We start from the raw sequence: 25,554 nt of genomic DNA, 5'->3' as shown, positions 1-25,554 counted from the left end.
GGCTCCGCCACTGGCCACAACAGGTTTGAGCCCGGCGAAAAACCGTTCGAGAAAGCAGGTAAAACAAAAGCCACAAAATTAGGTAAAATCAGAAAATGTGACAAAAAATCAGGCGAGGGCTTTTCTGTTTCTGGATTGTTTTTTAAAACTGTCGGTCGGGTTTAGGGAAGTGGGTACTGATCAATCTGTGATTTAGAAAACACTATTGGTTGGGTTTAGGAAAGGAGCAGGGTTGGTCAGTCGATCGGTCAGTCAGTCAGTCAGTCGACAGCAGCCTCTGATGAATTTATGTGTGAACAGCAGGTGCGAGAGAAATTTGAGATCTGACAAAAAGTGTAGACAGCGCCCTCTGGTGAATTCATGACAACAAAAACTGAAAAAAACATACCTCCTGGGGCGTATTTGGCACTCTCCAGAAATGTATAGGGGTACATTTTCAGAATGAGCCTGGGTTGGTGAAAACACTGGAAATTAATCTGTTATTTGTCATTATTTTGTGTTAAATAGGAATTGACTGATTATATACACCTTGAATATAAAACGTTCAAAACTGATCACTTCATTTGTGGCTATTTTTAATAGATATGATTAATCTGCCCTTTTACTCCTCTCGGATTCCTAATAAATTAAACCATAATAAGTTCCTATTTCAATTTCTCTCCCTCTTTACACTCAATCAGAGCCTGGCGGTCCCTCCTTCACCATCGGAAAAGCTATTTGGCTTCTTTGGGGTTTGGTCTTCAATAACTCTGTCCCCGTGCAGAACCCCAAAGGCACTACTAGCAAAATCATGGTTTCGGTCTGGGCCTTCTTCGCTGTGATTTTCCTGGCCAGCTACACTGCCAACCTGGCTGCATTCATGATTCAAGAGGAATATGTGGACCAGGTGACTGGCCTGAGCGATAAAAAGGTAACAGGCTTTGGTCGAATTTTAACAGCATGAGTGAAAGTGAAGCACGGGTGTCTGAAAGCTGTCATTAAAAATATAGTTCTCATTGATCTCATTTGTCCTACTGTCAGAATATTTCACCTATTCTAACTCTCCAACATGAAAAGAAATGTTTTTCTTTTTCACCTTAAGTGAACGTGACTTGACTTGATTTTTATCCTTAAACTGCTAAGGTTATTTTGCATAGACCAGCCGATAAATGATGCAATATTAAAGGTTCGCTGTGTAATTTTATGATGTCATGATATGTTCGTGTGTTAGTTTAATGTGCAGAGACAATGATGAGTGAGTCATTTTAGGGTTTTCTATGGCTCTGGTGCTTTAAAGTTCATCCAAAAATGAAATTTTACTCACCATTTACGCACCCTCAAGTGCTTCAAAACCTTTATGAGTTTTTAATGTTTGTTGAACACAAAGGGCCCTATCATAGACATGGCGCAATAAGGCGCAAGACGTGTTTTCCGTGATTTGTTGTTTGTTGACCAGTGCAACTCATTTTTAAGGATTAAAATGTTACGAAAATTAGTATTTTCTACATAAATATAAAACCCACTGGCCCCATGCCTTCACCTCAGGGGGCTTTATCAGATTATTTATGACAATTTGGATTTTTATAATGTTGTTATTAGTAATAGTATCATGTATTATACTCATATTTATATTTGTTTTAATAAAACAAGTTTAGATTTCTCCACCTGTCTGGTTTTGTAGGTGTATGCATCCCCATATGGGGAATAAGAATAGGACGTGTGTTTGGATATAACTCAGTTTTTTGATTGTTTATTTATTCATTTGCTGGAAATCAGAAGTGAATTTTGAAATAGTTTTGAAACAAATCTTTGCACCTGAAAAATGAAATTAAATATGTAGGCTAATAGATATCTTCAGTGGAGTAAGTACAACACAGTTTCCTTACTCAGGATTGAAGTAAATAGTAAAAGTAAAGTAAAGAGAGAGTAAAGAGTAAAGTTATTATTCCTCCTCGCTGCAGAATGTCTGTTTAACTGATTTCTCGCTAATGAAGCGTTCACATTTTTGATGCACAAAGTCCGCCATGTAAATATCAAATGCACCATATTGAGCAACTCTTTTTATTCCTTTTTTTTTAAGTCCAAATATCTAAAAAGTTTTAAATCAAAAAGCATATTGTGTTGTTTTAAGAAATAATCTGCCAATGGGGTAAGCAAAATAATCGTGTTTTATCTATTGACATAAGATTATTCAACACAATCTCACGGCAATTCATAACGTTTTGATTTAGTGGCTAATTCGTATAAATTCGTACGATCTAATTCGTACAATTTAGTACGATTTGCTTATCCCCCAATGACGGTTGGGTTTAGGGGTGGGGTTAGGTGCCACGCCTCCTTTTTAAAATCATACAATTTCGTACGACTGAACTCGTCCAAATTTGTACGAATTAGCCACTAAACTGGCAAAACGTAAAATACTTACGTTTTCTCGTGAGATCAGGCTGGATTATTTTGCTTACCCAATTGGCAGATTATTTTGCTTGTTTTAAGGAAAAACTCACTTAATTTTGCCATATTATATCTTAAAACAAGACAGTATTTTTGCTTGTCTAGAAAATGCTAGAAATGATTTATGACTTTATATTTATTTAAACATTTTTTTGAAATGACGATATTTTGAAGACTGTTGGAATAGCCATTGTCATTCTACATGACAAAAATGTATAGTAAACAGCTGCTGCTTTCCAACATTCTTCGAAATATCTTCTTTTGTGTTCAACAAAATGAATTTAAACAGGTTTGGACGTAAATATAAGACCATCATATTAGGTTTGATTTAGGTCATGACGTCAGGTGACCAGAATTTAATGTCTAGTCAGCGTCTAAGGACACGTTATTTTGACGTCAAATGTTCGTCAGGTATGGCTACCAAAATCCAACGTCCGATAGACGTCATATTGGTAACATCCACACAACGTCAAGCTGTAACATTATTAGACGATATTTGGTTGATTTTAGGTTGGACGTTGGACATTGACGTCAATTTGACTTTCATTTCCTAACAAAATGCAATGTCCCCACGACGTTGAGGTACAATGTCAATCTGACGTCATGTTGACGTTCTGTGCCTGCTGGGTTCATCTGTGTGATCCAACATGTCCGTTTCTGGCTAAACCAATGACATGAGTTGGAGAAATAACCTATAAAAAGAATTTAAGACAAACAAAACCCATCCAAATCTTGAGTAACATTTGCTCATAAGTAAATCCATGCATGCTTACACTGCGCAGTTTTGGATATGACATCCTGCTACCAGTTTTTAATATCTTCCAATGACTGGTGACACATTTGGGCAACCACATGCTGACTGGTTTTTGTGGTAATTGAGGTTTGTGTGTGTGTCATATATTTGCATGGGGGGAAAATTGGGCTAATGTGAATTAGTCAACCGCTCTGAAACAGAAAACAAGACTTGACTTTGAGAGGGTGCTGTAGCCTGTTTAATAATTGATGTTTTGAGAATTTGTTTTTACTCCAAGTCATGCTTTACTTTTTATGTCTGGCAAAGCTTCGAGTGTCTAGAGTCCAAGTGTTTACACGAGAAATAGTTCTATTATGAATGGAGGAGATAAAAAAAGAGATGTCTTGTATCTTTGAGGCTTTTTTGAAATGACACCTCTCCTTGCACTTTGTCCCTTGAGCGTTCATTGACAATGTGGACACTGCTGAGATTATATATATATTTTTTTTCTTTCTGTCTCTCTTTTCTAGTTTCAACATCCGAATGACTTCTCCCCTCCGTTCCGCTTCGGTACTGTGCCCAATGGCAGCACCGAGAGAAACATAAGGAACAACTACAAGGAGATGCACAGTTATATGACCAGCTTCCATCAGAAGAATGTAAACGAGGCCCTTCACAGCCTGAAGTCGGGGTGAGAAACGACAAAAGAGAGAGATGATATCTTCATATAAGAATATAAGGGCTGGGAGGAGAATAAGAGGGGAAGACAGGGAGGTGTGTGTGTGTGCGTGGGTGGTGAAATCTGGACTGATAATAGCATCAAAATGAGGCATCCTGGAGGGGCATTGTTTGGAGATGCTGATTGATGGATTCATCCTGAATCTGCTTTCTGTGATTCTTTGTCATATCAGTACTAAAAGTGGGCATTTTAAAGGGGCAGATTTTTTGGTTTATTTTGTGCTGATCTATATGACGGTCATCTTGGATGTTCAATAATGGTTACTAGGTTAAAGAAAATAGTTTTTAACTGGTCATGTGATTTACGTAAAAATATAAGTAAAAAAATTTATGTAAAAATTACGTTAAAAAATAAATAATGAGGTCGAAAAATAAATTTGACCTCACGTTGTGTGAATCGTATTGAAAGCGTATTGAACAATTTTAGTCTACCCAATTCAACTGTACGGCATGTTTTTGGACTGTGAGGGAAACTGGAGCACCCGAAGGGAACTCACACGAATGCAGGGAGAACATGCAAACTCCACACAGAAACGCCAACTGACCCAGCCGAGGCTTGAACGAGCGACCTTCTTGCTGTGAGGCGACAGCACTACCAACTGCGCCTATATTATATTATATTATATTATATTATATTATATTATATTATATTATATTATATTATATTATATTATATTATATTATATTATAGGGCGACGCAGTGGCGCAGTAGGTAGTGCTGTCACCTCACAGCAAGAAAGTCGCTGGGTCGCTGTTTTTTCAATAAAGTGTTTAAGGAATTATATATTTTAATATGATATCACTTTTCGAATGCATTTATACTAAAACTCTCCATAGTGAAGTAAGACGAAAGCAAAATGTATCCATTATGCACATCATTAATGTAAGGAAGTGCATTTATACTTTGGGTTCACACTTGACTGTTTATACAAATGACATTTATTTTGAAAATAAAGTGAACAGGAAATGTTTGTGGAACAACAGTTTTACGAGGGAACACAAAACAACTTTGCAGGTTAATGCAAAAACTTTTTTTTAAAATTTCCTCTCACTCAGTTTTTTTTTTCTCTCACCCATTTTTTCCCACACCACAACGTCTCTTCCAGGTCTCGGTACGTTTGTTTATACTAGTTGAATATATTAGTAACATAAGCTTACATTGTAAAATACTTTTAAAAAGTGTTTATCAATCCTAGTGATAATTATAACATTTATTTCTACATTGTTAAAATCAAGCGATGCATCTTTTTATATTATTTAATAGAATTGAGATAATGTTAATAATAACGTTAAAGATTGTTAAATAATAAATTCATAAATTTTATGTAATGGTCTCATATTGTAAAGTGTTATTTATTTTATTTAAAACTAAAGATATATCATTGGTAAATACCTTTTTACGACACTTGTTTATTTTTAATGATTTTGTTTATTATCTCATAAAAGATATACACATAATTAGGGCTGGGCAATTAAAAATCGGTATCAGTATTTATTGACCAAACACTGTTGTCAATTACAATAATAAAAAAGTTCTTTTTGAATCGGTTTAGTTTTATTACAATGTGACTGCTGAGCGTGCGCCTTGGAAGGAATGCCAATAAGCTTAGGGTTATTTCCAATCAAGGCGCGCGGCTTGCACACACAAATAGGTGGCTACAGTAGCAGTGAGGAGATTGTAAATAAAAAAGGATGTAAGGATGTCGCAAGAGTGGCTTTTTTGGTTTCTTTACTTGCGCATCCCAGCATCTAGCTTTTTTAGCATAGGGATAATGTAGTCATTTAACTTTAAAATTTGTAATGTTGCAGTATGTGGATGATGATGGTTAGTTTCTCTACTTGAAAGCTCAGAGTTGATTATTATAATTTGTTTTGTTAATTTGTTTGAGGTTTACTGTATCGTTACTATTGACACCTTTCAGATGTTAATCTACCTTAAAGTTTGCTTTGATTGTTCAGCATTTCCACGTGACCATTGAACACACTTTGTAACATTTTCTTTATAAAGTTTAAGAGTCTTTTTTACGCTTATGTTTATATTAATATAAGGCATAAGAGACAAGATATTGTTTATTTTTTTGTTTTTAAATTATTACATTTATTTTCCTTAGTAATGTTGGTAAATTAAAATAAATATATAAAAAATCCTAATATCCCTAAATAGATTGTAAAAAAAAAAATTCAATATTTATTGATTTATCGAATGATAAGAAATATTATAATCAGTTTCAACGCTGTATCGCTTAGCCCTACATATAATACATTAAACACAGTGATACATATCTAAGTTCTGAATAAAACAAATATTATTTGAGTATGTTTTGCAAGAAAATGCTGTTTCCTACTTGCATTCATGTTCTACGTATGAAATTGTGAAGTTGTTTGAAAATAACCCCCTTACACACAAAAGACGGCACTGGAAATGTCTCATACACAAATGTGTTTGGCAGCATTTTAATTTTCATAAAGACGTGTCAACATTCTAACAATGTTCCTTTCCCTCCTCCTGTTCAGTAAATTGGATGCATTCATCTACGATGCAGCGGTCCTGAACTACATGGCCGGACGTGATGAGGGCTGTAAGCTGGTGACCATTGGCAGTGGTTATATCTTCGCTACTACAGGGTATGGCATTGCCATTCAGAAAGACTCAGGCTGGAAAAGAGCAGTGGACCTCGCTATTCTGCAGCTCTTTGGAGATGGTAAAGATCACACAACTGCACAAACCACAGCAAAATATATTCCATTCTTCAGCATCGGATTCACTAAATCCGGTAACCACGCAATCAAACCCCAAAATCCAGTTTTAGCAGGATATAAGGCAGTGACAGGAAGCAGACAGTGCCTGGGTAAAATTTGGTGTGGGTGGTTAGTGAACAAGACAGCTTTTTGCACTGAAATGCTGTTTGCAAAAGTGGCATGAATGTGTAGAGGATTCACAGCTTGAGATGTTTACTTCATTCACTTCTTCTTTAAATGCTTCTCAATGTGCCCTAAAGGCAAACAGTTTTGAAGAATACCTGGCAAGAGATGACAAGTGCCTACACTGTCTGTTAGAACGCCAACAAGCATGCCACACAAACGGCTATTAGATGTGTGAAAATGTGGCATCCTGATTTTCAAAGCGTGCTTTGTGAGAAAATCACATCATGATAAAACTGATATTGAATTAAAGCACTCATTAAATTATCGAGGATACATCCTATAACATGCTTAGTAATTAGATCACATATTGTGATTTCAGCAGGTGTTACAGATGATGAAAATCTACAGGACTGTAACATGCAGTGTCAATTCAAAGTTGTCTTTTTAGCATATTTGCCTGTTAAAGTACCGAACCGATAAGTGGTATCAATAAAAGTAGCAATATCGTTAAAACCTTAACAATACTTATCCCGACATATAGGTTTGTCATTACAGGAATAATTTTTTTAAAAGAAACATTACAATAAAATATATGCAGATACAGTGAGCATAAATATGTCAAAAAGCTACCCTGAACAGTAATGAAATGTTCAACTACTGTAATAGCTCTACTGTAACAGTGTCAGATACACAGCACTGAAATGTGTTTATCTCCCCATCTCTAATTCAGCTTGATTTGAAAGCTTTCCTTCAGAACCTACTAGTGATCCAGATCCAGGGGCCATTTCTGGATATCAGCGTCTCTTTCGCAAACAGCATCTGAGATGACAGGCTGTTTGGAGCACATCCAAAGACACATGCAGAATATGCCCTATGCACTCCACACACGCATAAACAGTCTTAATGACCTCAGACATTCAGGATGATATATTGTAAAGAGAGCTTATAGATATATGGGCACGGCCATACAAAACCCTCTCAGATTGGCATCTAGATAGATTTATATAATATATATCCCCTACTTAGCTATCCGCCATGCATGCATGAAGATGTCTTGCAAGCTGGATGTGTTAGATTAGATTAGTGGCATGGTGAGTGTTTATATGCATATTGACAAGCAGGCAGTGCACCTCGATTCAGCACACTGACACCGGTATGGCATCTAAGGTACGGTTGTGTGTGTTATATAAGCCAACGTATGATCCAGGTGCAGGAATAGAGTCCTATTTGCAAGTGTCAAGGGGGCGCTTGTGTTATTGCAAAAGTACACTGGGAAGGCATCGACTGTGTGACATATACATGTAGGTACACATGAATGCACCGGCACAGCATGCGCACACCCGCACACACATTCACCCTCAAATAGGTGCTGGGGATTTGACGGATTTGAAGGCTTAAGTCACCAACTGAACTTCCAAGTGTGTAATAGAAATGCAGCCAATTGAGGAAGCATCTACGTTAATCTGGGTTGCATCTTTTGCTCTGCTTTTAGCCTTCACAAAGATCTTTTACTTGTGAAAATAGGCTTTTTAAAGATGTTTTCCAAAGTGGATCAATTTGAAACTCTTTTTGTAGACTAAAAGGTGTAGTGTAACAAAATTAGATAATTAGTTGTGTGATGCATATTTTACCACAGTATTCTGGCTTTCATCTTTTCCCACCTGGTATAAAAAAAGCACCTATGATGAAAATGATTAATCTTTTAAATTAATCGTTTGTAGGCTGTTTGGACAGAACTGTGTGTAGGTATAGTGTGCCCACAATCTTATTGGGGTGATATCAAGACAATAAGTTTCCTGACGTTAAAATAGGCCCCAAATCCTTTCTATTTTGATGCCCACCGCAACGTGAGGTAGGATTTTGGTTTCCCCGCCCACTGAATTGATTGACAGCCATGTATTAACATGTCTCCATAGTAACATGTCTCATATCAACAAGACAGCAAAGGATGAGTTTTACAAGTTTAAACCGGTTTTAAATCAGTGCATGTTTGTAATGAATTACAGGGATTTTACCATCTTTATTACCACAGCCACGTGTCAGTACACTTATAAAAGATACTTCAATCCCAGTTTGAGGACATTAAATCAGGTTTATTTTGTACATTAACATAACAGTTATCCATACAGCAATTGATATTAATGTGTATCCTGTCACATTTGCTTTGCAAAAACAGTGCAAAGTTAAACGCACGCTGTGTGAGTGTCTGTGCGTGTGAATTTTGTAAAGACATTGTGTGACTCATCATTGCACAAAGGCTTGAATTAAATCCACAACAAATATATCAAATAATCATTGGTAAAGTTCTTAATGTAGCATTTGCCTGCAGCTAGCTCTCTGCAACTCTCACATGGTCGCCCACTAAAGCTAAGCAGGGCTGCGCCCGGTCAGTACCTGGATGGGACACCACATGGGAAAGCTAGGTTGCTGCCGGAAGTGGTGTTAGTGAGGCCAGCAGGGGGCACTCAATCTGCGGTATGTGTGGGTCCTAATGCCCCAGTATAGTGACGGGGACTCTATATACTGCTCAGTGAGCGCCGTCTTTTGGAAAAGATGTTTCGAAAAAGAGTAAGGGTTTAACCCCGGCATCCTGGAGATTGAGACACTCTCTGACAGGCATGTGGAAACAGGGGGTGGGGAGAAATAGCATTAAAGGCACAGGGAACAAAAACGGCTACATTGTGTTCACAGCTAAAAATTCCAACATTCTGAAAGAGAAAATAAATAATATGATGGTTGTTTTGAGCTGAAACTTTACAGACACATTCTGGAGACACAAAATACTTATCCTAAATCTTGAAAAAGGGGTAAAATACAATAGGTTCCCTTTAAGATGTTTTTGTTGATCCAAACACAAGTGGAAAATGCTAAATACAGGTGTAAACAGGGTCTAAAATAGTTGAGTTTGTTGAGAAATTGTCCTAATACATTTTTTATTATTATATTTCTGATATGTTGAGCATTGACCACTTGTTCCAAACCAGTTTGAGTTGTTTTCTTCTAAAAAAAAAACATAGGAAGATGTTTTAAATAGTGGTGGAAACCTGTAACGATTGACGTCTATAGTATTTGCTTTTCCCATTATAGAAATCAGTGATTACAGGTTTCCAGCATTGTTTGTTTTCAGTTTCAGCTAATTAGTTTAGAGTCAAGAGTGATACATGATAAATGGAGTAAATAATAGGATTTTCATTTATGGATGAACTTCATTTTGGGACCTTTTAGAAAATGCTAACAGAGAAAATTAAATAAAACACCTCAACAATTCAAAATAAAACACCTTTTTTAAATGTATCTGGAATAATGTTGATGTAGCCTGGATTCTTTAAAATGTGTTTTGTTTTTTTTGAGTATGATTTATTGAGCGTGAGGAAAATATTTAAGAATATCTGCATTTGTTCCTCAAGACAGACCTGCAGGATCCTGTCCCTCCTTTGCGGGCTGTCAGGCCCTCGGGGCCCTTATTAGAGCTGGGAACCAAATCTCAAGTGACTCCCATAAGCAATCATTAATGAGAAGAAGAGCTCCAGTGTGTGTGTGAGTTTGGATTAATCCGTCATGACAAATGTTACACTTCACAGGGGCCGTAATTTGTTTACTGTGCACAGTTTTGTGGGGGCTCTAAATACATGCAGTGCCGAAACGCATTGAAATCGTCATGGACAGACAAACATGAACAGACACGTCTGCTAACAGTAAAGCTCGAGAGCATTCAAAGCTCACAAACGTACAAAAAACACACAGATGGAGAGGCAGAAAGTAGAAATTCAAAGACGTACAAACAATCGCTCTCTGTTTCTAACCCACATGCAAACCAAATGCTAAAAATGGCAGTCATTTACCTCTGTGTTTGTAGGTGAGATGGAGGAACTCGAGGCCCTGTGGCTGACTGGCATCTGCCACAATGAGAAAAATGAGGTGATGAGCAGTCAGCTGGATGTAGACAACATGGCCGGTGTGTTCTACATGCTGGGAGCTGCAATGGCCCTGTCCCTTATTACGTTCATAGCAGAGCACCTCTTCTACTGGCAGCTGAGATTCTGCTTCATGGGTGTGTGCTCGGGCAAGCCTGGCATGACCTTCTCCATCAGCAGGGTGAGTGCCAGCTTTATGTTATTCATCTGTAAGCAAACATGCACTTGGGTCGTCTCAATCACTCGCCTATTGCACCAACCTGATTTCACCAAGTATAGGACCCGTTCCTAGATTTACATCTATGTTGAGCCTGAAACAACATTTCAATCAGCCAATCAGAATTAAAGGGTACATTTACCAATTATCAAATGGTTTAGGCTTACTGTTAGGTTTATGCACTTCTACATGATAGTTATCCTACTATTATTCCTCTCTGATTTTGGGAATAATTAACAGTTACGGTTGGGTTAAGGGGTAGGGAATAGTTATGGATAACATTTTCGAACAAAACTAATGTACCAGGATCAACATAGATGTTAATCCAGTATCGCATCATACTTGGCAAAATCATGGCGTGCCACATATTGTGTTCAATTATAAGAACTACAGACCTCAATTAGACGATTTAAGATAGATATGACACTGTTTATCATTTTATGAATTAGCATCTTTGTCTTGTTTACCAGTAAAAATGTATTGAAATGAAAGTTTGGATAAATTAGGTCATTCATTGAGAAAATTTGTCTTTTTGTTTTGACCTAAACATCAAGTTTTCATTAAACTATAATTTAATTAAGTTTAAATTCTATTTAACAGTAACATTAAAGTGGAAGTGAAGCAGTCAGCCAAGTTTACATAATTTTCCACTTAAAAGAAAATATTTGTTACAAACTCGATTAATGTAACCATTTTGAAGACAAGAGCATGTTTGACTGCAGTTTTTAGAGCTAGGGCGTCGCCATCTTGGAATATCGTTGTGTCTGACATCACAGGGTTGGTTCTGTTCCCTCAGCTGAACAGATACAATGGAAGTAATGGACTAAAAACGGAGACTACAAAGCTAATTTAACCCAATGAATGATCTTGTGGATGTGCATCGCAGAGCTGGTGCAAACACAAGCATCAAAGTTATGTCTAAAATATACAAAAGATATTTACATTTTCAATTTTTCGAATAGTTTTTGTTTGATGCGCTTTAGTCCAGTCTTGATTAAAATAATACATGACTTAAGTCACATCTTTCCGGATTATGTCAAGACATATCCTTTTCAAGTCAATAAACTCAATCTCTCAACCTATATAAAGGCTGTAAACCTGACATGTGAAAAACGATGCTGATATTACTTTGTTTTAAATGCAAAAAGAGGTGAGGGGCTGTAGTATTGAAAAGTAAAAGTACCTGCCTCCATGATGTTGGTACGAGACCTTGTTGAAACCCAGTCAGGCAGCGTAATACAGTGAGTGAACCAAAGTGCATAGAATGACTGGTAATTAAAAGATTTTAAAAAATGATAAATTAGACACAACTCTGATGCTTGTATTTGCACCAGCTCTGCGATGCGCTTCCACAAGTTCATGCATTGGGTTAAAATATCTTTGCAGTCTCCGTGTTCAGTCCAATACTACCATTACTGTCCAAACACACATTTGCTGTGTAAAACTGTATTACATGTGATGTATTATGTGAAAAGGATACATACAGTGCATCCGGAAAGTATTCGTAGTGCTTCACTTTTTTCTATTTTTTATGTTACAGCCTTATTCCAAAATGGATTAAATGCATTTATTTCCTCAAAATTCTACACACAACAGCCCATAATAACAATGTGAAAAAATATTTCTCTAAATTGTTGGAAATTTATTAAAAATAAAAAAACTGAAAGATCACATGTACAGAAGTATTCACAGCCTTTGCTCAATACTTTGTTGATGCACCTTCGGCAGCAGTTACAGTGTCAAGTCTTTTTGAGTTTGATGCCAAAAGCTTGGCACACCAGTCTTTAGGAATTTTTACCAATTCCTCTTTGCAGTACCTCTCAAGCTCTATCAGGTTGGATGGGAAGTGATGATGTACAGCCATTTTCAGATCTCTCCAGGTATATTCAATAGGATTTAGGTCTGGGCTCTGGCTGGGCCACTCAAGGACATTCACAGAGTTGTTTGTAAGCTACTCCAATTATATTTTGGCGGTGTGCTTTGGGTCATTGTCCAGCTGGAAGATGAATCATCACCCCAGTCTAAGGTCAAGAGCACTCTGAAGCAGGTTTTCATTCAGGATGTCTCTGTACATTGCTGCATTCATCTTTCCCTTTATACTGACGAGTCTTCCAGTTCCTGCTGCTGAAAAACATCCCCACAGCATGATGCTGCCACCACCATGCTTCACTGTAGGGATGGTATTAGCCTGATGATGAGTGGTGCCTAGTTTTCTCCAAATGTAATGCCTGGCGTTCACTCCAAAGAGTTCAATTCAGTCTCATCAGACCAGAGAATTTGTTTCTTATGGTCTGAGAGTCCTTCAGATGCCTTTTGGCAAGTTCCAGGCGGGGAGTGGCTTCTGTCTGGCTACTCTACCATACAGGCCTGATTGGTGGATTGCTGTCCTTCTGTAAAGATCCAATCTCTCCACAGAAGTACGCTCAGACAGAGTGACCATCGGGTTATTGATCACCTCCCTGTCTAAGGCCCTCCTCCCCTGATCACTCACCTTAGATGGCCGGCCAGCTCTAGGAAGAGTCTTGGGGGTTCCAAAAATCTTCCACTTATAGATGATGGAGGCCACTATGCACATTGGAACTTTCAGAGCAGAAGAACATTTTTCTTTAACCTTCCCCAGCCTTGTGCCTCGAGACAATCCTGTCTCAGAGCTCTACAGACAATTCCTTTGTCTTCATGCTTGGTTTGTGCTTTGACATGCACTGTCAACCATGGGACCATATATAGACAGGTGTATGCCTTTTTAAATCATACTTAGAGCTTCACGGCAAAGGCTGTGAAAACTGCTGTACATGTGATTTTTCAGGTTTTTTATTTTTTAATAAATTTCCAACAACTTAAAAAAAATATTTTTTTCACATTGTCATTATAGGGTGTTGTGTTTAGAATTTGAGGAAATAAATGAATCCATTTTGGAATAAGGCTTTAACATAAAAAATGTGGAAAAAGTGTAGCGGTATAAATACTTTCCGGATGCACTGTACATGCAATTATGCTTAATTTAATTTTGATTTGTGGGTGGTACAGGCCAATACTTTTCAATCCCCATATTGTGCTTATGCAACATTTGGAAATCCAACCCTTGATCTTGAGCAAAAAGGCCAAAAGCAGCAGTCTCACGTTTTAGACACCGAGGCATCAAAACACGCCTCAAGTCATTTGGAGTGGTGCCATGACCCAGATAATGCCAGGGATGAACACACAGAGTGAATATCAGTTTATGTGACCAAATTAGCAAATGACTTAAACCTGGCTATACCCAAGTTATTCAGTCTTGTGGGGAAAACTAATACAATTTTGATCCGTTAGCCAGCAGGAATATGTTTATAACCAGATACAAGGAAACTGATTTCAAACTCAATATAATTCCTTATAAGATGTAGATGGATGTCGAAAGCACTGTTACTGTTGGGCGAGTAAAAAGAATGCAAAGCGAATAGAGGCGAAAAGAGGCAACAGACAAAAATGAAGAGAAAGGCACCCCTCAAGAGAAAGCAGGAAAGAGAAAGAGAAATAAGATAACACTGAATGGAGAATATGTTCCAGCCCAATCGGATTGAAGGGTCAGGAGATGAATGAGAATAAGAGTCACACTGGGAAGGATGACCTGTGTTAAAAAAAGACAGAAGGTAGAGGAGATAAGAGGAGATAAAGAGAAGAGGGAAAAAAAAATACACAGGAGTGGATAGACACTAAGCGTGACTAAGAGCGAGACAGGAAACATTTCTGACATGTTGCCTCACCGGAGGGACCGATCGCCAGTAGAAGAGTAACCTTTAGCCTTTGAAATGTTTTAAGGAGAATTCTGCTTGTTCCACGTGCGTTTCATGCATTAATTGTAATAAAAATGTTTTTATGGTTGATGTTATTTAAATAACTTTAAAAGACATTACAATATTTAAAAGACAATGAAGTATTTCTTACAATGACACATTAGCCATATTACGCAATTAATTTGTCATGGCAGTCATGAAGGGGAGAGACAGAGAAGTAGACAGTGGTGGCAGCTGAATTTTAATCGCATTGATTGAGACACTGATAGGCAGTCAAAACCACAGAGTTACTGCAACCCTGTCACCATGTCATCATCAATCACAACCTCTTTCACCCCTGCCGTTTCTCTTTCTTGAACAAATTCTATTTTCCTCTCTCTCCTTTCAACTCTTTCTGTCTCCTTCATTTTCCTTTTTCTCCTCTTGTATATATGTCAGAGGATTAAAGACAGTGATGAACAAACTGTTGATGTTAAACATGGCTTGTTAAAGAAAATCCCTAGAAATGAAAGGTTGGCCTTGAAAGGTTTGATTTGAACCTTTCATCATAATTGTGAACGTTTGGTGTTAATTATACATTTCATTAAATGGTGATCTAATCCCACATTGTTTGTTCCTTCTCTTTTCCTTTGTTTTTGCTTTTGTTTTATTTTTTTCTGTCCATTAGGGGATCTACAGTTGCATCCACGGTGTTCAGATTGAAGAGAATAAATCAGCTCTTAACTCACCATCAGCCACTATGAAGATGAACATGAACAACACCCACTCCAACATTCTCCGCTTGTTGCGTACTGCCAAAAACATGACCTCTGTGCCTGGGGTCAATGGTTCACCCCACAGCGCATTGGACTACAGCCACCGTGAATCAGCCGTTTATGACATCAGCGAACACCGGCGCAGCCTAGCAGGCCACTCAGACTGCAAGCCTCCACCGTATCTACCAGAGGACAACATGTTCAGCGACTATGTAAGCGAGGTGGAGAGGACTTTTGGGAACTTGCACCTGAAGGACAGCAACCTGTACCAGGATCATTACCTACACCACCATGGGGGATCTGAACTGGCTCTCGGTATGTCGGGTCCCCTGCCTAACCGACCTCGTAGCTTAGGGAGTGCCAGCTCATTGGAGGGTGGGTACGATTGTGACAGTTTAGGGGGAGGGGTAGCGCCCATCTTTACCACCCAGCCACGGCAGTCGCTGACACATCGGAACAGGGAAAAGTTTGACCTGATTGCAGGTCACCCAACCCAGTCAAGCTTCAAGTCTGGCCTGCCTGATCTATATGGAAAGTTCTCCTTCAAGGGTGGGGCATCCAGTTCAGGGTTTATTGCAGGACATGACAGGTACTGCGGGGGAGGTGGGGTGGGATCGGGAGGGGACGATGGAAACATTCGATCCGACGTGTCAGATATTTCCACTCACACTGTGACCTACGGGAACCTTGAAGGGCACAGCAAACGGCGCAAGCAGTACAGGGACAGCCTAAAAAAGAGACCCGCTTCTGCCAAGTCTCGCCGTGAACAGGATGAAATTGAGCTTGGCTTCAGGAGACGTCCCCACCACACTATCCATCATCATCACCACCATCATCCAGCAACACAAGCACACCGCTCAGCCACCCCTCCTGTGGAGCGCAAGAGCCAGAGAGGTGGTAACTGCACCTCCTATCTGTTCAGAGACAAAGAGAATTTGAGGGACTTTTATGTAGACCAGTTTCGAGCCAAGGAAGGCGCATCCCCATGGGATTTGGATTTAAGTGATGCTCCTGGAATGGGTGGAGGAGTGGGACTGGGCGGAGGCAGCTGCGGTGGAGTAGTTAGTAGCGGTGGTGCTGGGGGAGCATGCACTAGTTTGGTTCCCATGGAAGATTTCCTGAAAGGTAAATCCAAGAAGACAGAATGTAAGGGTGGAATGGGAGGAGGATCACCTGGGCAACAGGGCCATGCATGCTGGGAAAAGGGCATCGGAGGGGTGGGAGGGTTGGCCGGCGGGGATTGGGAATGTCGCAGTTGCCACAGTGGAGGAGTTGGAAGTGGAGGAAGCAAGCCAGTTTGCATGCATGGGGGAGGCGGGGCCGGTGGGTATCCAGCGGCTGGGGGAGTTGGGGGATCCAGTGGAGGGAGTGGACAAATCTCAAGCCGCCCTAGTTCAGCCACCTGCAAGCGATGTGATTCGTGCAAGAAACCGGGCAACTTGTATGACATTAGTGAGGACAACCTCCTCCTGGATCAAATTGCGGGCAAGCACCCTCTGGAGAGCGGAAAGGGAGGGGGAGGCACAGGTGCCCAAACCCAGGTACAGAGGCGGAAATTTGGCCCAGGTGGTAAGGTTTTGCGCAGGCAGCACTCTTATGACACATTTGTAGAACTACAGAAGGAAGGGGCGGGCAGGATGGGTGGGTTTGGAGGCGGTGGTGGAGCATCAATGCTTCCTCCACCCCGAAGCGTGAGCCTAAAAGACAAAGACCGCTACATGGAGGGCGCGAGCCCCTACGCCCAGATGTTTGAGCAGTATGCGGGAGGGGAGCGGGAGACATCATATTTTGGGGACAGAGGGAAGGGTGGGGGTTCATCATTTAGCTTATTCCGTGGGGGTGAAGGTGGGTTGCACCGTCGCTCCGTGGGTGAGAGAGACATGAGGGACAGGGATAGAGGCATGATGGGAGGAGGTGTGGGCGGTACCCGAGGGGTCGGGACTTACTCCTTGTCTAAATCTCTCTACCCAGATAAGGTGAACCAGAACCCATTCATCCCAACCTTCGGCGACGACCAGTGTCTATTACACGGTGCCAAATCTTACTACATCAAAAAGCAGCAGGCACAGCCGCAGCAGCAACAGACGCCGCAGCAGCAGCAGCAACAGCTCCTCAACAACAGTCGGGCTGACTTCCGGGGCTCCATGGGGGTGACTTCCTATTTGCCAGCCTCTGCAACTTCTGGGGTGCTTTCCAATGTGGCCCCTCGGTTCCCCAAGGAGTTATGTCTAGGTGGGCCTCTTGGCAACCACCACGGAGGAGGACCTAGCAACAACAAGCTGCTGTCAGCAAGGGATGGGTTAGGAATGGGTCAAGGACAGAGACCGTTTAATGGCTCGAGCAATGGACATGTTTACGAAAAGCTTTCCAGTATAGAATCTGATGTCTGAAGAGGATAGGCAGAAACAGACAGAAATTTGGAAAAGAAGCCAACGGACATACAGAACGATGATTGAGAGAAAACTGGAACGGCAGTGTGTAATTAGTATCTTCAGGCTCACAAAAAGAAGAGGAAACCGTGTGTGAGGAACTGACTTATGCTTTCATGAAGTTACACGGATCATGCGCTGCCAAGCACACGTATGTAAATAGAGCGAGGGGACCTGCCCACTGTCGAAAAAGTTGAGATTTGGGGAAAAAGCCTGTTCATTCCTCTCTTTTATTCTTGTTATTTTTTCTCTCTTTTTTGTTCTTTTTTTTGTATATCTCACAATTTCCCTGCTCCTAACATCAAATAGTGGCCAATTCAGATGGAGACAACAGTGTACAATAATTTGTACGATCTCGGATGGAAATCAGTTACTCTTTTTTAAACAACAGGGTAAAACTTACAATAATTGTATTAATAATGTTCTTGATAATAATATTATTATATATTATTACAATGTTTATGATGTTCCATTTGGGCTTGGTTTCTGGATGTTTTATGCTGTTATATATTTGTACTGTAGTTTCAGTTCTTAGTTACAAACCACTAAGCGGGAGGCTTACTTGATTTCTCAGTTGAACATATTTGATTGTTAATCGAGTTGTAGACAAACTTGGATTCCATAAAGGTTCTTAATTATTGGTTATTCAAGTTTATTTTACCAGTATGGAGTGCTGTAACGTGTGTACAAGGCATGATTTGCAAAGTACTTCAACTGTACTTGAGATATCATTGTGAAGGAATTGTATTTATTTTATAGTGTTCCGTTTGTAAGAACAATATTGGTTTAATACACAGCACGTTATGTGCCTTACCAAGACTTACAGAATACCAGATTTACAGGTCATATTGCCATGGTAACTTTATGGTCACTGCACACAGATTTGTCATGGGATGATTCATGCTATTCTGAAATTTTCCTTTTAATGATATAAGCACTGATATGGAATATCCAGCATTGAGGAGACGTAAAGTAGCCTGAATGTGTTCGTAGTGTTAATTTCGAGTTCAAAAGAAAACCAGTTCAATTATTATTCTAATAAATGATGATAATAGAAACAGGATATTTTATATTTGCACAGCATTGTACAATGCACAGTATACTTCCTGAGTGTTGTGCTGTAGAGCGCTACATTTGAATGGCTTTCTACAATACAGAAGCAGAAATCAGTCATTTTTTCCACTGCCCCCCATCTCCAAAGGAAGTCTTTGATCAAGCAGCAAAAATGACAACTGTGTTATGGATTTATTTCCTAGTTAGTATTAGATATGCTTATCTGTACTTTCCTTAGGGAGATGCCAGTGCACAGTATGTAGGGTTTTGCAAAATTCTCAGAAAATGCTTGCATTTTTTTATGTAAATATTCATTTTTTTCCACTCTGTACAGTACATAGACAGAAAGGATGTAATTCTACAGATTTATGTTTTACCATATTGGTTAGATATTTAAAGTATTAAATTAAAGGTCATCAACCCAACTTTGCTGCAAATTTTATTCGTTAAAAATCAACATACATTCACCCTATTGTTATTTAGCCAAATGCAATCCTTTACTGTACCTGCACAACAGAACTGAGATTTTCTAGATACTAAAGTTTATGCCAGTCAAGAATATTTTAATATCAATTAAGACATGATGGCGGTAGGGATGACACCATTTAATTTAATTTGCAGTTTTAATACCCACTTGAAGTAGAGGCATTTCTCAGGAATTTTTTGGATGGGCACAGGCAAAAACAAACATATCATTTAACTAAATTACCTAATTAACTAAATCAATAAACCAATGAACTCATTTAACAGGATAAACGAGAGCCACGTGAGGTTCATTGCAAGTACTTAAGACTCTCGTTTTAGGACTCTTTATTTTTACCTCATGGCAGGGCAGTCTGAAGACATTGTCTTTTTTTTTGGCCCACAGCTTAGATAAAATCCTTTACTTGAAGTTTGTCGTGTTTATTGCAGATTACTTTTCCTTTGTGAATGAACTGTTAAGCGAACAGATCTCCACTTTAAGCACAATATTTATAATATTTGGTTTATAATTGATGTATAGCTATCAATTTGTGGATTTTTAACTTTTTTGCCACATTCTTTTTTGACTCAGTTGTCTTTGTGTGAGGGTTTGTGTTTAAGATAAGCATGCATGTCTTTTACTTATTTATTGCCATATCTTTAGCTTTTCATGTCAAATTTTAGATATCATGCCTGCTTTTTTGTGGGTGAATATGTTTATGAACTGCGCATAATACAGGCGATACGGTACATGTGGTGATTCTAATGAAATATTTTCAAATGGAGTTACAACTCGCTAGGTTTTGTCTGGAGTATTGGCACAGCAGGCATCATTTTTAAAGATCATTCTTGAATCTACAGCTATTTTTTTAGCACAAGATTTTTTTGCTCTCACGATACCTTTCTTTGCATGGTACCATTTTTAAGTACCCTTCAGATTTTTTTATGCTTGGTCTACTTTTCTCATTTTCCTTTTACCTGAACAACGTGGCATTTTTAAGAGTTAGAGATGTGGTGACAGACTTCGACCATTGCATTTCCTGCCAAACTCTGTGTGTTTTGGAGAGTCGAGCCTATAATTTTTAATAGTATTACTGTATGTAACGGAGGTATTGTGTGATTGCGTGTCTGGACAGTTGCCTTTGCTCGTCCTGAAAAGCTTTCCAGTTTTGTATTCCATTTTTTGAAGATGTGGCCTTGTTAAAGTACGCTAATATCATTCGACTAATGACAACAGGTTTAGTGCGAGACGACATTTGCAGCAGAAGACACAAGGGTGGTGGGCCGAAAAACTTGGCGAAAGAGGGATAGTAGCCAATGTTCTGTGTTATTTCATGGTTTTATTTCCCTTCTCATTTCTTTCCCGATTACGGGAAGGATATGAATACACTAGTTTTTGGTTTGTCATTTTAGCACCCTCCCCAGTAAGGTACGTCACATATGATTGTACGTGTATCAGAAATCATATGCTTGATTACCTCTGTGTGCGAGTGGACATGTGTGCGTGCAGGTGTGTGTGTGTGTGTGTGTGTGTGTGTGAAGGAAACAGAGCACAGTGCAATGGTTATCTATTATCTCTGCTGTAAATAATGATGTCCCCTTTCCATAGCCTTTTAATATATGGAGACAAATATTTAAAATATTGAAATTTGAGATACATTTTTTGTCTGGAAGATTTTTTATATAGCCACATGGGGAAAACGTTATTAGACCACTGGACCAGGAGCACAGTGCCATTCTAATAGCATCCGAGAACCAGAATTCAAGACAAAATGTACACCTCTGTTGTCTTTAATTCTGTCCTTCTTGTATTTTAACCACTTATTTTCAATGTTACTTCGAAACCACAATTGTACAGATTCTGTAAATATGACAGAAATTGTTTTTCTTTTTTTTTCTGTTTTTGTATAGAGAGAGATTACGTGTTAAGGCTACAATAATAATTTAATGAGACATTTCACAATACTTAAGCTATTGAGAATACAGACACAGTGTGAAAACAAGTGCTAAGATATATTCTTCTGTCTCTTTGTACAAAACAGTGTTGACTAAAAACAAAATAAAAGGGAGAGATCTCAAGCCCTACAGTCCTCTGTTGTTTTCCATACATTTCCAGAATCTGAATGCTGATACTCCATTTTCTTAGGGTCTACAAGTGCCTTATATGAATCTTATCTGGTTTGTGCTGTGTGTATTTACATGTGTGTGTGTGTGTGTTTGTCACATTTTGTATGTGTGTGTGTGTTTGTCACATTCTTTTTTGATTTCCTATGTGCTTCTTTCAGCATATTACATTGACAGCAAGTGAAGAGCTTCTGATATTCTGGTGTTTGCTTGGATACATCAGGTTCATCGCATCATAACGTGTGAGCAAAATACAGATGTGATTGAATTTACACTTTTAGTATCCAATATGGAGTATTCATAGAAGAACCTGGCAGTGAAGGGTTCATAAAATAACATTTTTTGTATCATTTGAAGAACATTTTAATAATCTGAAGGACTTTTTTACTATAAAGAACATGGGATGGTCCATGAATCTGAGAGGAGATGCTGATACTCCGTTTTATAGTGTCTACGAGTAACAAATATGAATCTCATTTGGTTTGTGTTGTGTTTATATGTATGTATTTTGGTTTCCTATGTGCTTCTTTTAGCATTTTACATTGACAGCTAGTGAAGTAGAGCTTCTGGTATTCTGGTGTTCACTTCAATATTCCTTTTTCTTAGTGTCTACAACTGCCAAATATAAATCTCATTTGGTTTGCATTGTGTGTGTGTGTATATGTTGAAGTCATAATTATTAGTCCCCCTGAATTATTAGACCACTTGTTTATTTTTCCCCCAATTTCTCTTTAACGGAGAGGGGCTAATAATTTTGTCCCTAAAATGGTGTTTAAAAAAATAAAAACTGCTTTTATTCTAGCCAAAATAAGACAAATAAGACTTTATCCAGAAGAAAAAATATTATCAGACATACTGTGAAAATTTCCCATCAGTTGGAAAACATTTTTAAAAAAGAAGAAAAAATTCGAAGGGGGCTAATAATTCTGACTTTAACTGTGTGTGTGTGTGTGTGTGTGTGTGTGTGTGTGTGTGTGTGTGTGTGTGTGTGTGTGTGTTTTCTCCTTTTTTAGTTTCCTATGTTCTTCTTTCAGCATATTGCATTGACTGCCTACATAAGTGATACATAAGCTTCTGATACTCTGTTGTTTGCTTGGCTGTATCAGGTTCATTGCACTATAAAGTGTGAGCAAAATACTGAAGTCATTGAATTTACACTCTTAAAAATGAAGCTTCCAAAATAGTGTTTTCATAGAAGAACCTGACAGTAATTGTTTCATAAAGCCACAACTTTTTATAGATTGAAGAACATTTTAAAAATCTGAAGAATCCTTTTTCTCTATAAACTACATGGGATGGTCCATGAAGGTTTGCGTTGTGTGTAGTGTATACATATTAGGACTGCACGATTCGGACTAAAATTAGAATCACGTTTTTTTTTTTTTTTTTTTTTTTTTTTTGCTTAAAATCAAGATCATGTTTTTCTAATGATTCTGTAGATGTAAAATAAAGGGTAATATGAGTAGGCTATTATTGTTGTTATTTTCAAACATATGGTAAAACAACATTATTAGGCCTACTGCTGGTTAAAAAGCTCAGTTTTGTATAGACTTGGAATGGTGGACTTGAACAGACTTTAAATATGTCCTGGTTGTTAATTCACACTAAAGTGATCAGAATACAACTATTCATAATTCTAAAGTTGAATTATTATGTTTGAGACATATGCTTGCCATTTGTCATTGACAATATTATTAGACCATTCACTGATAAATGATCAGATTCCCTTTTGCATTATATTCAACATTATAGGCAAGAGTATATATACTGTACTAACACTGTTGAACATTTATTCTCATTCACAACACTTTGTGTTCACTATGAAAGAAAAACATATCAAATACTTATCGTAATAATCATAACTCTAAAATTCAATATGGTCATTTAAATGATGTGCGCGCTTTTGGTTTCACTTTTAACTGCGGAGTGCAGAACAATAACTACATTATTTACAAATTTATTAGCTGTCATCCACAGCCTACACAGGTTCTGCTCACTATAACATGATTGGCGGGCACGTGTGCATCCTCTAGGTAGTAAACAAACAGTGCATCAGCTCATGTGTGATTTCGTGTAAGACAGAAATTGCATATTTGGGTGAATTATAGCTTATAAATACAGCATGTGACACTTTTAACACCATTTGGAGGTGTCCACGTTGCTGAGCAATGTATATACAACAATGTGAAGACTTGTGCGTCCGCCTTTACTCTTCTCTCCTGATCTTGAAAATATAATTGGCTGAATTATATAAGCTGAATTAAGATCCTGTGTAGAGTCGAATCAAGATCATGATCTTTTTCGATAAATCGTGCAGCCCTAATATATATGTCTGTGTGTGTCACATTTTTTTCTTTTTTTTTTTTTTTTTAGTTTCCTGTGTGCTTCTTTCAGCAAATTACATTGACAGCGAGTGAAAAGCTTCTGATACTCCGGTGTTTGCTTATGCATCAGGTTCATCGCATCATAACGTGTGAGCAAAGTACTGATGTCACTGTAGTTACACTTTTAAAAATGAAGTGTCCAAAATGACCTTTTCATAGAAAAACCTGGCAGTGAACGGTTCATAAAAAAACTCATTTCCATAGTTTAAAGAACATTTTAATAATTTTAAAATTTTAAGAATTATAAAGATCCTGGGATGTTTCACACATGTAAATGTTCTTTGTGGAACCAGTTATGCCCAACAAAGAACCTTTATTTTTAAGAGTGGATTTTTAAAATTATTTTTAAGAGTGTACACTTCATTCTGTACTATTTGATTAGTTTCTAACCTATTTTGATTATCGATTCATGTGAGAAATGGTGAATATGTTTTAAATGGTGAAAATGTTGTACATGCTGTTTATTTTTAAACTAATAGCTGTTTATTTTAAAACCATTTGCAATTCAATATTTCACAAACCTACTCTTTCTATTCCTGTCTCACTCCCCCACTCTCTTTTTCATTCTCTCTCTCTCTTTTTCTCTCTCTCTCGCTTCCTTCAAGCAGCCAATCACAGAATACATTGCAACACATGTAACTATTTCTTGACAATTAACTGTTACCTAGCAACTGGACCTTTAGAGAAAGAAAGAGAGATGGAGGCAGGGAAAGAGAGAGAGAGAGAGAAGGGGAGAGAATAAAAAAAGATGTGTGTAGTTTACTGTGTCTCGGTTTGGGTTCTACGACACATAACATAAAAACAGCAAGTACAGATGATATGCAACACCCACACGTGTCCAAGGCGACAGAGAGAGAGAGATGAGGAGAGCTAAACGCACGCGCGGAAGCTGTAAGAACGACTGACAGATACACAGATAGAGGCAGTCGTGAATGGAAAGATTCAGAAAGTAATTAATAAGGCACGACAAGTCGAACCCCTCACGTTCATTTAAATGAGGAGAGATAATAGAAGTATGTTTCTGCCATAAAGATAAAAATAATTAGCTAAAAAGAGGTAACTGCGTTTCACACAATTCTGACGTTTATATCTAACGTTAACAATTCTGCCTTCCCCATAATTCAGAAGCATTAAGTTAGAAACCCAAGATATAAACTTAAAGGGCTAGTTCACCCTTGCTGTGTCATAGCTACCGGTTTTACAGTTTAAGCGATGACCGTGTTAATTGGTGACCCTGTTGTTTTTGACTTTACAAGTGTGAATCCTGTTGATGACCTGTAAATTATAATTATTATTATTTTATTTATTTTTTTACAAATTTTAGTTTATATACTGTTCTGCCACACTAATATTAAAATCAATAATGCTTACAATGACACCCAGTTATAAGAATGTTGATTTGGTACGGGCATGTTTTGTTGCTGAGAAATAGTGACGAAATTGCCAATCAGCAAACGTGAATAGTTTCCAACCTTCTTCAGAATCTTTTTTAACAAAAGAAAGAAAAACATGTTTGGAGCCCCTTTAGGGTGACAAAATAGTGAGTAAACTCTTTTTGAGTCAACCATTTCTATAAAAATCAGAGAAAATAAATTGTGAGGTATTAACTCACTGGGAAAAATCAGAACTTCGAGATAGTGGGATTCGCGGAGAGAAAAAAACTATTTTGCAATTATA

General features: G+C 38.2%; 1 protein-coding gene and 1 long non-coding RNA gene across 12 annotated transcripts in view; one reads left to right on the top strand and one right to left on the bottom strand.

The window, feature by feature from the left end:
* The window catches only part of grin2bb (glutamate receptor, ionotropic, N-methyl D-aspartate 2B, genome duplicate b), a 199,278-nt gene extending 177,830 nt beyond the window's left edge, over positions 1–21,448 (top strand). For 4 of the 10 annotated variants that reach the window (XM_087235938.1, XM_087235941.1, XM_087235940.1 and 1 more), the window contains 5 exons: positions 681–910; positions 3,694–3,854; positions 6,416–6,603; positions 10,623–10,861; positions 15,338–21,448. In XM_087235938.1, the coding sequence (XP_087092064.1) occupies positions 681–910; positions 3,694–3,854; positions 6,416–6,603; positions 10,623–10,861; positions 15,338–17,815 (3,296 nt within the window). In that variant the 3' untranslated portion in view covers positions 17,816–21,448. Of the gene's footprint in view, positions 1–680; positions 911–3,693; positions 3,855–6,415; positions 6,604–10,622; positions 10,862–14,274; positions 15,274–15,337 lie in introns of those variants that run through there. The other 6 variants (XM_087235944.1, XM_087235943.1, XM_087235945.1 and 3 more) reach the window with 4 other exon arrangements.
* LOC141386248 (uncharacterized) overlaps positions 1–25,554 on the bottom strand; it is a 38,662-nt gene that overhangs the window by 11,670 nt on the left and 1,438 nt on the right. For both annotated transcript variants that reach the window (XR_015476903.1, XR_015476902.1), the window contains exon 2: positions 10,609–10,887. This is a non-coding gene — a long non-coding RNA (uncharacterized LOC141386248). The remainder of the gene's footprint in view (positions 1–10,608; positions 10,888–25,554) is intronic.

This window comes from Danio rerio, chromosome 1 (genome assembly GCF_052040795.2).
Source record: "Danio rerio strain M-AB ecotype USA chromosome 1, GRCz13ab, whole genome shotgun sequence".
NCBI lineage: Eukaryota > Metazoa > Chordata > Actinopteri > Cypriniformes > Danionidae > Danio > Danio rerio.
The sequence above is the reverse complement of the archived record's forward strand: the minus strand, read 5'-3'. Positions and strand labels throughout refer to the sequence as shown.